At 29.2% G+C, this 12,827-nt stretch overlaps 1 protein-coding gene across 1 annotated transcript; it reads left to right on the top strand.

Moving 5' to 3' along the window:
- The first annotated feature begins 10,255 nt into the window (after positions 1-10,255).
- Positions 10,256-10,993, top strand: LOC111385349 (cyclin-dependent protein kinase inhibitor SMR6-like). The gene has a single exon (XM_023009732.1). The coding sequence runs from the start codon at positions 10,489-10,491 to the stop codon at positions 10,801-10,803; it is 315 nt and encodes a 104-aa protein (XP_022865500.1). The 5' UTR covers positions 10,256-10,488; the 3' UTR covers positions 10,804-10,993.
- The last annotated feature ends 1,834 nt before the right edge of the window (positions 10,994-12,827 follow it).

Genomic DNA, 12,827 nt, shown 5'->3' with positions numbered 1-12,827 from the left:
TTGTATATGTAGATTGGTGAACAAATAATCCTTCTGAAAAATATTCAATCTGTAACCCGAGACAAAATTTGATTTTTTTCCAAATTTATTTTTTAAATAATATGCAATTTTGTTGAGCTCTTATGAAGTTTCAAATATATTTAAATCATCAACATAAATTACTACAATTACAAATCCAATATTTGTTTTCCTGATTTTTGTGAGAAACCTCGAGCTGGGAGTTGGGCTATGTATCTTATAATTTCATTATTTTCATTTATTTTTCATACAAAAACCCATTTGAATTCTACAAGGATTACATTTTTAGTAGTTTGAACTACAGGTCCAAAGACTTTTCCTTTCTCTAAGGAATTCAATTCCACATATATGGCTTCTTTTCAATAATTTATTCAGGAACCATATTTTTAGTATTTGATTGATCAATCTTTTTTAGAGTTACCTTTCCTGAAGTTCTTGATTGGTTTTTCTCCTGTACCTTTCTTCTTCTCAGTACAGAGCCTTTTGATCCAACTATCAACAACGCTTCTAACGTATTTGAGATTCATTTGCTACAGCAGATTGTCCTTCAAGGACATCAATTTTTGTCGGAATATTTTCTGCTAGAATATATGACTTTGTCATTCTTCTTTTGTCAACAAATATATTAGGTAATTGATTCGTAACTCTTTACAAATAAATAATTTTTTAATTTCTTGCCCACATTGATTGCTGTGGGGATCAAAGTGAGATAAAGTTATTTTATTTTAAGAAATTCTACCTTAATTTTTAGGATGTATTTTTTGTTCTCCCAAAGTTGGGAAAATCATTTCATCGAAATGATAATCAGCAAAACGTGTAGTAAATAAATCATTCGTTAAGGTTCAAGATACATAATAATTGACGGTGAATCAAAACCCACATAAATCCATATTTTTCCTTAAGGACCCATTTTAGTACATTGTGAGGGTAAAGTAGGGATTGAGCAGTACAACCGAAAATATGTAGGTGAGAAATATTAGGTTCATGATCAAATATAAGTTGCAAAGATAAATATTGATAATAGACAGTTGGTCTTTTACAAACAAATGATATAGCATCTAATATGGCATGACTCCAAACAGAGGCAGTGAGTTTTGATTTCATAAGTAATGGTCCAACAATAAGTTATAGACATTTAATAAACGATTCTACTAAAACATTTTATGTATTGATATGTGTAACCGAATGTTCAATAATATTCTCAATTGACATACAATAATCATTGAATGCTTTTGATATAATTTTACCAGCATTGTCAAGATGAATAGTTTAATTGAGTAATCTGGGAATTACGTTCATAATTTTATAATATAAGCAAGCAATTTAGCAAATGCTACATTCCTAGCGAAAGTAGGCAAATATGTGACCATCTAATAGAATACTCAATTAATACCATAAAATAACGAAATAATCTACATGGTGGTGTATTGGCTCACAAATATCTCCATAAATTCTTTCTAAAAAAGTTCGAGATTCAATATTAAACTTTATAGTTGAAAATTCAATAACTGACTTGCCTTGCGAACAAACTATATATGGATAATCATCAGGTAAAAGAATCTTCTGGTTCTTTAAAGTTTGTTCATGAGAATTGTTTATTATGAGAAGCACAATTATAGCTCTTGGATTCCAAGTTGATCTTATCAAAGTACAAAATTTTTAGGTACAACGAACTTCTAGTTCGTGACAATATTTGATTTAACCATTTTTATAAATGTATAATACATGTCAAATAGGAGTGTATGAAAATTTTCTTTTATCTACTTCTGATCAGATTAAAAAAAGTTATGAAAAGATATTCAACATTATTTTCTTATATCGTCTCAGTGTGATATTCATTGCAGTGGATATATGTAAAACTAAATAATTTTTTCTTGAATTTGCTAGAATAAAGCGCATCGTCAATATACAATTTTTTATGATTTGATAAAATAATACAAACTCTTCCAGAGCCTTCAACGATATCGATACACCTGATATCGTATTAAAATTATTTTCTGTTAATGATAAGTCCAAAAAATATTTTTTATCTTGAAAAATAGTATATAGAGTTACACTATTAATCAAGCAGGTATCTTGACAATTCATCATGAATCTATAACAAAACAAATATATTTAAAAATTTTGAATTTAAATTGAAAAGAGTAAACATTATTTAATAATATGAAATTTTATGATGCATAACAACGTTTCAAATTTTTTGTGAAAAGTAAAAACATATTTCAAATTGAATTTCTAAAATAAAGGGAGATAGCAGAAAGTAAATTAATCTATATTTTCTATCACTCTATTCCCAATCAAATGGTCTATATTCTCATTTAGATTAGCAAAAAACTCATACACATCCAAATGAATCACATCAATTGGACCTTCATAATCAACAACAATTTGTTTCTACTTTTCCTTCTTCTTTGATTGATTTTTGGCAGAGATTCACGAGATATTTTGTTGTACTATAGGTACGTGCCCAATGCCCTTTCATTCCACATCTAAAACAACTTTTTTCGTGCTTATTTTTGGATGTGCTACTTCCGTTTGCTTTGTGCCTTTTGAACTTGTTGTCTTGTTGCTGACATCTTTGTTGATTATTTCATCCAAGATTTATTCCAAGTGCACCTTCGTGTCCACTTTGACATCCACTTTCTTGTCTTGATATTTTATTTGTTTCAGGTACCATTTGTTTTAGATAATCGTACAAAACCAATTGGATGTAACCTATAATTTTTCATAAACAGATCATTATTTTGTTCAACCACAAACTGGCAAGATATAAGTTCTAAATACTTTTTGAAACCACGCTCACGATATTGCTTCTACAAGAGTACATTCAAAGTTTGAAATATGGGAAACGTTTCCTCCAACATATTTTCATCTGTGATTTTTTCTCTACATAATGTCATTTTGAACACATTCTAAACAGTTTAGAATAATATTCACTAACAGTTTTGAAGTCTTGCAAACGAAAGTTCCTCAACTTATTGGACTTTGGAGAGGACTATCGTCCTTGATTATCAAATCTTTTATTTAATTTTTTTCAAAGAATATGTTGATCTTTTTCAGTGAGATATTCAATTTTCAATTCATCATGAAGATAATGACGAAGGAAGATGATTGCTTTTGCATGATTTTGCAAAGATTCTTCGTTTCCTTCTTTTATAGTATCTTCAAAACCTTTTGAAACAAGATGGATATTAGTATCAAGTATCCATAACAGATAGCTTTTGCTAGATATGTCAAGTACAGCAAACTCAAATTTGTAGTATTTGCCATTTGATTAATTGCACAATAAAGAAATTACAATTAGTTTCGAAGAATATGATTAAATATTACATAATAGTTAATTAAGTAGTGAATATCAACATGACATAAGTTACATATTTTTCTTCATGAATAAACACTAATTTAAAATAATATATTTTTCAAAATATATGTTATTTCGAGAGCACGTTGTATTTTACTATTGTTTTTTTCTAGAACAATATATCAATATTCTTTCGGAATATTGAAAATTATAATTTATACTCTTCGAGAGCAAATAATATTTTTCAAGAATATTAATTATAATGTTATGATACTTCAAGAGTAACAATAAACTATTTATAATAAATAGATCTAATATTAATATTCTTCTAAACTATTAATTACGATATTGGGCTACTTGAGAAGCAACAACATGATATATCATTAATTTAAAGTTTAAAGAAGAACATAAAAAAAATTTAATTACCATATAGACATGATATAAATTTATATAGAAAATTTAATTGCCAAAATGTACAACTAAAAAAATCCTCCAGACATGCATTTGAATTAACTTAATATATAGACATGCGAATAGAACAAAATAATCATTACGCATATAATGGAATAATACTTAACCATGCAATTGATATTAGTAAACCATGAATTGATCTAAATGAATATGGTCGTAAATTGATCAATTCGACCGCATTGTTTTATGATAAAGGTTGGTTGCTTTTCTACTATTGAAAAAAACAAATGGACATTTATCATTGCTTTTATGAATTGGATTTAAGAATTTATGAATAAAGCCAGCCTCAAAATTCGAGGATTTATCGATTGAATGCAAATAATTATGATTTTTGCACAATTAATAAACCAATAATGAACGTGAATTGGAAAAAAAAAATACACATGTCACCAAAATAATTTTGGTACATGTGATAGATGATTAGATTAAAAGATTACTACCTTCACTAAACTTTGAAAAATTAAATTATCGTACTAATAACTTGTTGCGAAAAGAAAGAAAAAGAAAATGGAGAATAAACGTCAATAGACTTGTATATATTATAATGAAAAATCAAAGCCACATATTTATAAGAAAATATTAGGTATATAATAGTAATAATTTTTAAGATTGTAGAGGTACAACTGTTTTCACTAATAAACTTGCCATTTACAACATTAGTAAACATTTTTAGTCCCTATTTGAGTTTGCTAAAAAACAAATTTTTAATAGACTTTGATTAAAAAATGATTAAATGTATGAATAAAAAAATAATAAAAGTTGTTGAGTTGTACATGCATATTTTCGTATATTTTAAAAAAGACACCATTTTAAATAATCTATTGCTTGCTGCTCTACTATATTTTTCAATAGAAAGTAGTGATGTCGATCAGATATATACAATGATGAAGATGTTGGAAAAAAAAGGGATTTTATTAAATTATGTATCAAAAAGAGTGTAGTCATTTTAAAAGATTCATAAACACAGGTATTTTAGAAATTATCCTTGTAATGTGTTTTATAAAAAAAATTCCTTCAATATTTTGATCTTCTTGATTCTACCTTCAACTCTCCTTCTTGTTTCATCTTTTTGATTTACCTTAAGACCCCTTTTGTTTGATATCTTCAATTCACCTTCGAACATTTTTATCTTTTCTGTGTTCTTCAATAGTTTAAAAGGTAGAGATATTATGCTCCTATTTGGTGGAGATTAAAATTAAATTTTTAATAAAATATTATTAAAAATTGATGACATATGTGGTTAAAAAATTGTGAAACCTATAAAATATGTGGTTAAAATTAACTGTTGATTTTGAGATTTTAATCCCTACCAATAGGGTCTATATGGGTGTGGGCACAAGAATTGATAAAATATATGTTAACTAAACCACAATGCAAATGTCATATTTATAATATGGACTTGACTCAGATAGAAAGTTTCACAATTCCTAAAGAACCTTTTTCTTTTTCTTGGATAAATATATCAATCTAAAAGGACTCTTAGTTTAATTCTAATCCAAATCAAAGTCTTCCATATATCAATAACACGTGCGGCACATGTATGACACGTCTCAGTTTTATTAATTTATCTATTTTGAGATTTTAATCCCTACCAATAGGGTCTATATGGGTGTGGGCACAAGAATTGATAAAATATATGTTAACTAAACCACAAATCAAATGTCATATTATAATATGGACTTGACTCAGATAGAAAGTTTCACAATTCCTAAAGAACCTTTTTCTTTTTCTTGGATAAATATATCAATCTAAAAGGACTCTTAGTTTAATTCTAATCCAAATCAAAGTCTTCCATATATCAATAACACATGTGTGGCACATGTATGACACGTCTCAGTTTTATTAATTTATCCTCTATACTTAATAATAAAATGTAAATCTTGTAATTTAGTCCGGTTCTTATTTTAAAGCCACAAAAGAGAATAAATGGACCTAATTAAACTAAGCTTCAATAAACTAATCTTGACCCGATCAACTCTTGATCTGTCGAGCTAATTTATTAATCACGTTCTATTCTATTAAAAGAATGAGATTGTACTCTTAGTCTGATTGAAATTATTGAAACTATATATATAAATAATTATTATATCCTCTATTCTTATATATTACCTCTATTGATCATGTCGAATCTGATTGTCCTAGGTGATCACATCACAATATTAATTCAACGATGAATGTCGAATTACTAATCTCAAATTTAACCGTCGACTAGGATAACCCTTGAGGTCATGATTGTGCATATTAAATAGGTTACGGATTTCATATCACGAATATATGTTCTCTAATTATTTCACTATAATTCTCAAGGCATCTGGATATTGATCAAGAATTTGATCTCACTCATTGATATCTCAAAAAATGTCATTTAGTAATCAAAGTCCATTATTCGTACAACTGTCGAGTGAAATTAAATTCATGTGGTCAATTCCATAAATTAAATTAGGTGCGAATTACTAATCTCAAATTTAACCGTCGACTAGGATAACCCTTGAGGTCATGATTGTGCATATTAAATAGGTTACGGATTTCATATCACGAATATATGTTCTCTAATTATTTCACTATAATTCTCAAGGCATCTAGATATTGATCAAGAATTTGATCTCACTCATTGATATCTCAAAAAATGTCATTTAGTAATCAAAGTCCATTATTCGTACAACTGTCGAGTGAAATTAAATTCATGTGGTCAATTCCATAAATTAAATTAGGTGCACCACTACTAAACACCAGAATAAGCGATATTCACTGGGCCAAGAGCACCCCCTCGAGTAAAAGCTTCCACAGCCGGTTGACCAAAATGAGGATCCCAAATTGCATGAGCAATAGGTCTTACATGTAAAGGGTCCTGTACCCATGATTCAAAATCTTTAAAAATAAAATATTAGATGAATACTCTTAAAATTGATTAAAAATACAAATTTTCACATTAATTACGTCAAAATTAATTTTGTCATTTTTGAGTTACTTTCACTTTTTTGAATATTTGTCACTTTTTACCTTTTTAAAAAAAGTAACAATTATTTTTTGACAAATGTGGTTGTTTGTGCATTATATTGGGACAACAATTTCAATCATTTTGTACTTTAATATTTGTTATCTTCTTACCATTTACTTCCGTAAAAAATGAAGATGTTATTTTATTCATATCTAAAAATAATAATAATAATAATAATTACAAGTGAAATAGTGTGAGACTTTTTTTTTTTTAAGTGATAAAGTATGTTTTAGAAAACTTACTCATATACAAAAATACAAATGAAGTATTATCTCATATCATTTTTTAAAGTAAAGCAATGTCTGATTTCATATTCATATTAATTTTTCATCAATATGCATATATGCATCTCTCTAAGGATAAAGATACAAGTATAGGGCCATTGTGGCAGGGCTCTCTCTTTAATTGATTCTAGAAAATTCAAATGAGATAGAATGCGACCTTTTAGAAAAAGTGACAGAGAATGTCACTTTTCTTACTCTCATTTTTACAAACACCTTACATGTATCAGTTGAATTGATCTGAAGTTGATTTTTCATATATATTAACTGGATTCAATTCATTACATTATGTTACTTATTAATGTAAAACAAGGCTTTAATTCGTATTCATATTTGAATTTTCAAAAATGTTCATGAATGCATCTATTTAATTGCTCCAAAGGAATTAAAATAGATTGTGACATTTTTTAGATAACAATGACAAGAAATGTCGCATTCTAATTTTCACAAACACCTTGTATGTATCACTTGAGTTGATCTGAAGTTGATTTTTGATATATATTAACTCAATCCAATTTGTACCATTCTGAATTTTAATATATACTAACTCAAAATTATTAATCTAAAGATAAAATTTTATATGCACTAGAAAAAAAAAAAAAAAACTCAACAACATCAATAATATTAAACAAAATATGAACTAATTGAATAAAAAATCCTAAACATAAAAGCCTGTAATTTTTGGTTGATTAGTTGCAGATTTGGAGAAAAAAACTTTGAAGAAAAAAGTAGCACAAGCAATCTTTGATTTTGTCTAGGCTTACTTTTGCAAGATTTGCTCTTACGATTTAGATTTTGCTTAAGATTTCGGTATTTTGGAGCCCTCACACTCAATCGAACGTTTTACCGTATTTTCTTACGGTTAAATTGGTGATGAAATTATATTATTTATGTTTAGTCCATAATTATAATGATTTTTCAAAAACACCCCAAAATTAAGAATATTTCTGTTTGTATCCCATTAAATTTCACATGATTCAATACAATCCATTCTAAAATATAAACTCAATTTTATTACCAAAGTTAAATCAATTTTAATAAAATTGAAACAATCTTATTTAAGAAAATGTTCATTTTATTTATCAATTGTGGGAAATAAAATTATGATCGAATTATAAATCGAATATTTTCATGCTAAACAATATAAATACTCGATTTATAATATCGAATCAATCCATAAACAAAATGCAAGCTCAAATTAATACAAATAATTTACTAAAATAAATTAATATTTTATTTCAAATATCATGAGTCCAAAAAAATTTACTCGAAGAGCAAAATCTTTATCCAACGAAGGGTTAATTTCACAAACAATCACTGAACTTACTTGAAAAATACAAAATCGTCACTGAAGCTTAAAACTTGTAGAAATGGTCACTGAAATTTAAAGCGCTTTCAGAAACAGTCACTGAAGTTTATAAACTTGCAGAAATGGTCGTCCAGATTTTTCAGATTTTTGGGCAAGTTTTGCTGCAATTCTTCGACAACTTTCAATCACCAAAACCGTCGGATTTGAACGTCGTTGGAAAGTCCACAATGTCCTCTTCAATTATCACCCAAAATCTCCCCATAACTTAAAATAATTTGGCCGAAACAAGTCCACAAAGTCAACTCTCCGAAATCTAAAAATCTGCCTACATTTTTGGGCGAGTTTTGTGACGATTTTCTGGCAACTTCCCAACACCAAGATCGTCGGATTTGGATACCGTTGGAAAATCCACAATGTCCTCTTTAATTACCATCCAAAATCTCCCTATACCTCTAAAGGATTCGACAGAAATAAGTCCACAAAGTCAACTCTTCGAAATTTGAAAAATCAGTCGAGATTTTTTGGCGAGATTTGCGGCAATTTTTTTGCAACCTCCGACCAAGAAGACCATCGAATTTGGATACTGTTGGAAAGCCCACAATATCTTCTTCAATTACCACCTAAAATCTCCCCATAACTCCAAAGGATTCAATCGAAATAAACCTACAAAATCAACTCCTCAAAATCTAAAAATTAACCCCAAATTTTTTGGCGAGATTTGCGGCAATTTTTGGACAACTTCCGACTACCAAGACCGCCGAATTTGGATACAGTTGGAAAGTCCACAATATCTTCTTCAATTATCACTCAAAATCTCCCCATAACTTCGAAGGGTTTGGCCGAAATAAGCCCAAAAATTCAGCTTCCCAAAAATTTGAATATTTTCCCAAAAAACGAGTCAAATATTTTAACCGTTTCTGCAAGTTTGTAAATTTCAATAACTATTTCTGAAAGCGCTCTAAACATCGGTGATCATTTCTGCAAGTTTTAAATTTCAGTGACCGTTTTGCAATTTTCAGGTAAGTTTAGTGATCGTTTGTCAAATTAACCCTCCAACGAAAGTAAGACTTGAAATGTATTGGATTGAGTCATCTTACATTTCAGTTGATAAGACACTTCCGAGTTGGGGTACCGCAGCCCAAGGAGCGAACATACTATTGCTCCAATATTTCCAATTCATATTTGATTTCGCTCCTATTTGGGTTTCAATAAAATTTTAATATAATTTTCTTTCTTTTTTTCATTTATATTTTTCAATAAAATAATATTACAAGTAAATCTAAAAATTTTTATTGTTTTTTAACCACATTCTTCAAAAAATCATTATTTCAAAATATATTTTTTTCCCAAAATTTAATTCTAGTGGAGCCCAAACAAGGACTTATTTCATGGACCATGCACATAGATTTAGAATAATGTAATTTGACACTTATGGTGTTATAACACTGATTTAGAAGATACTAATATGACATTAAATGAAAGGTATCATTAAAAAGGTTACTTAGTTCTACTTTTTATTAAGCATATCAAATAACGTTGCCTAAACTGAAGTTATAAAATAAGTGATATTAGATAACATTATTCTAAATTTACGAGCCATATAGTCAAAGCCCAAACCTACAACACCCGGCCTTCGCCTCAACACCCTGACGCCCACTCCCCAGCTTTCTACTTGCTCTCTAAACGGTAAACCCGGCCCAAGTACAATTCTAAACACTGAAGCAAATTAAAGGCGGGAATATAGCCGTTATGTCCAAAAATTGGCGCCAAAGTCGAAAAATTATTCAGCTGCCCGAAATTTTCACGGGCAGCCGCGCCGCCTTCTCTGTTTCTCTCTCATATATAAATGTCTTTATCCCACAATTCCTCCTCTCATTTTGCCGCCATCACATTCCCATTTCCCCTTTCTCTCTCTATATTCATTTTACTCAGAAAGAAGAAAGACCCTTTTGGTTGATTTCTTCAATTTTCTTGACTAATTTCTTCCCTGGTTATGAGACTATTTTGGTACCCTTCTGTTTAAAAGGTAGTTGGAGTTTTTCCAAGATCACCCTTTTCCGAAGAAAGATTTTGAGTCGAAAATTTGTTTACTTTTAACTGGATTTTCGGCATGGGTTTTTCTAAGAAGCTTCAAGTTGAAGGAGGGACGGAATCAGAATCAAAGAAATGGTTGATTTCTGGTATACCTATATGGGCTCCATTGAAATCGATATCGACAAAACCTCAAGAGGGATGTGAAGATGAAGACGTCCGTTCGACAACTCCAACCGGAAGAGAATCGAGGATAGCGGAGAAACTGCGATGCCCGCCCGCCCCACGGAAGCGCCGCCCTACCTCCTCCTGCCATTTTAATGGTGGTAGAGATTTCTTTAATCCTCCGGACTTGGAATCCGTATTTGTCCGCCATGCCGAGAGATCCAATTGAATTGAGATTCAAGATTCTGGATTAAGGCCCTTTTCTTAAATTTTAGTTTTTTTTTGCTTTTTATCTAGTTACTTATAATTTTTAAGTTAGATTATTATGTTAGTTCTCTGTAGTTTAGGGTTGCCGCTATAGTAGTTTTATGTACAAAAACATTTAATTTTTATGAATCAATCAGCGTATTAGCACTAAATTTCATCTGCTTATTAAAGTTTATTTTCAATATCCATCCCAAATACTTCATCCCTCTTGTAAAAATAGACTTGTTTCTACTTGCATACAATTTTTAAAAAAAATTAATCAATATAGTTGAAATTATAAATTTTACCTACGTTTTTCCTAATATACCTCTAAATTGAATGATGATAATTCATAATTGTTGAAAACAAAAGAAATTAAACCTTTGTTTGATGCTCATTTTCTCAAAATATGTTTTTTCTCTCTATTCTTTTCAACCACACATTATTCAATAAAATAATATTACACGCAAAATTAAAAGTTTTTCTTTTTTTTTTAAATACACATTCTTCATTAGTTAACTATTTCGAAATGCATTTTTACTAAAAAAATATGGGAAACAAATGAGAGCTAAATATGGACATACTAAAAAATTAAGAAACTAATTATACTATCAAATAAAAAATTGGACTATATTTGGAGATAAGTAAATAAAAAAAGGGTAATTGGTACAAAATGCCCATACCTTTAAGATTTATTGTGGAAAACATTCTCACCTTTCAATTTTTGACATTTTTGCCCTTATTTCCACATTTCTTTGCGGAAAACATTCTTTTCACCATTTTTTAATGTAAAATGATCAAAATACCCTCATATTTAAATAAAATCCAAAAATAAAGAAAAGAAAAATAAAAAATAGATTACAATCTTACTCCAAAATATTTTAAAAAGTGCAAGTGAATTCAAATAATTATTAAAAGGCTTAATAGCACAAAATGTTTCTACGTTTGGTCTATAGTGTGAAAAATATCCGTACATTTCAAATTGGTAAAAGGGATGTTTTCCGCAATTAAAAGTGAAAATAGTGATGAAAATTTTTTTTTTTTGAAAAGTTGGGACTTTTTTTGCAAGAAGTGTCAAACGTATGGATATTATTTGCTATTAACCCTTATTAAAATTTTAAAAATAACAAAAACTCTCTCTCTCCCCCTCTCTCTTCTATTCTTCTCCAAATGGGCCAATCACCTTAAAAGCCAAAAACTCTAGCAAATCACCATCCAAACAGCTGGACTACCATACCACCGAAAAGCCCTCACTTCTTTCTACACATACCACCTAACATCCAATCTCGAAACCTTCATGCCAATAGATTTGTTAGGAATTGCAAGCTAAAATACCCAACTCGCGAATGTGAATACTGGCGGCATCACCTATTTCGGAGAGATCCATGTCATTTCCAACACACCAATCGACTATACTCACAAGGGCACCTCTCTTCATGGTCTTAAAATATCAACAGATAGTTCAGCGGTATGGAGGTTTGACGGTTTGGGCGATGGTTAGTCGAAATTTTTTCACTTTTAATGTGGCAGTCCCATTTGGAGAAAAAGAGAAGAGATATATATTTTTAATATTTTAATAAGGCCTAATAGCAAAAAAAAAAAAAAATCCCTACGTTTAACACTTCTTGTGGAAAATGTGCATACATTTCAATTTTTTTGCATTTTCATCCTTATTTTCACGTTTTATTGCGGAAAACATCTCTTTCACCAATTTGAAACGTAGGGACCTTTTTCATACTATAGACCAAACATAAGAACGTTTTGTGCTATTAAATCTTTTAATAATTATTTGGACTTGTAGTTTTTAAAACATTTAGGAGTGAGATTGTAATTTATTCTTTATTTTTCTTTTCTTTTTTTGGGTTTAATTTAAATGAGAGGGTATTTTAGTCATTTTACATTAAAAATGGTGAAAATAACGTTTTCCGCAATGAAAGGCGGAAATAAAGGCAAAAATGCCAAAAAAAAAAAGGAAATGTGGGATTGTTTTCCACAATAAATCTTAAA

Source organism: Olea europaea, unplaced genomic scaffold (assembly GCF_002742605.1).
Source record: "Olea europaea var. sylvestris unplaced genomic scaffold, O_europaea_v1 scaffold3132, whole genome shotgun sequence".
NCBI classification, from domain to species: domain Eukaryota; kingdom Viridiplantae; phylum Streptophyta; class Magnoliopsida; order Lamiales; family Oleaceae; genus Olea; species Olea europaea.
The sequence above is the reverse complement of the archived record's forward strand: the minus strand, read 5'-3'. Positions and strand labels throughout refer to the sequence as shown.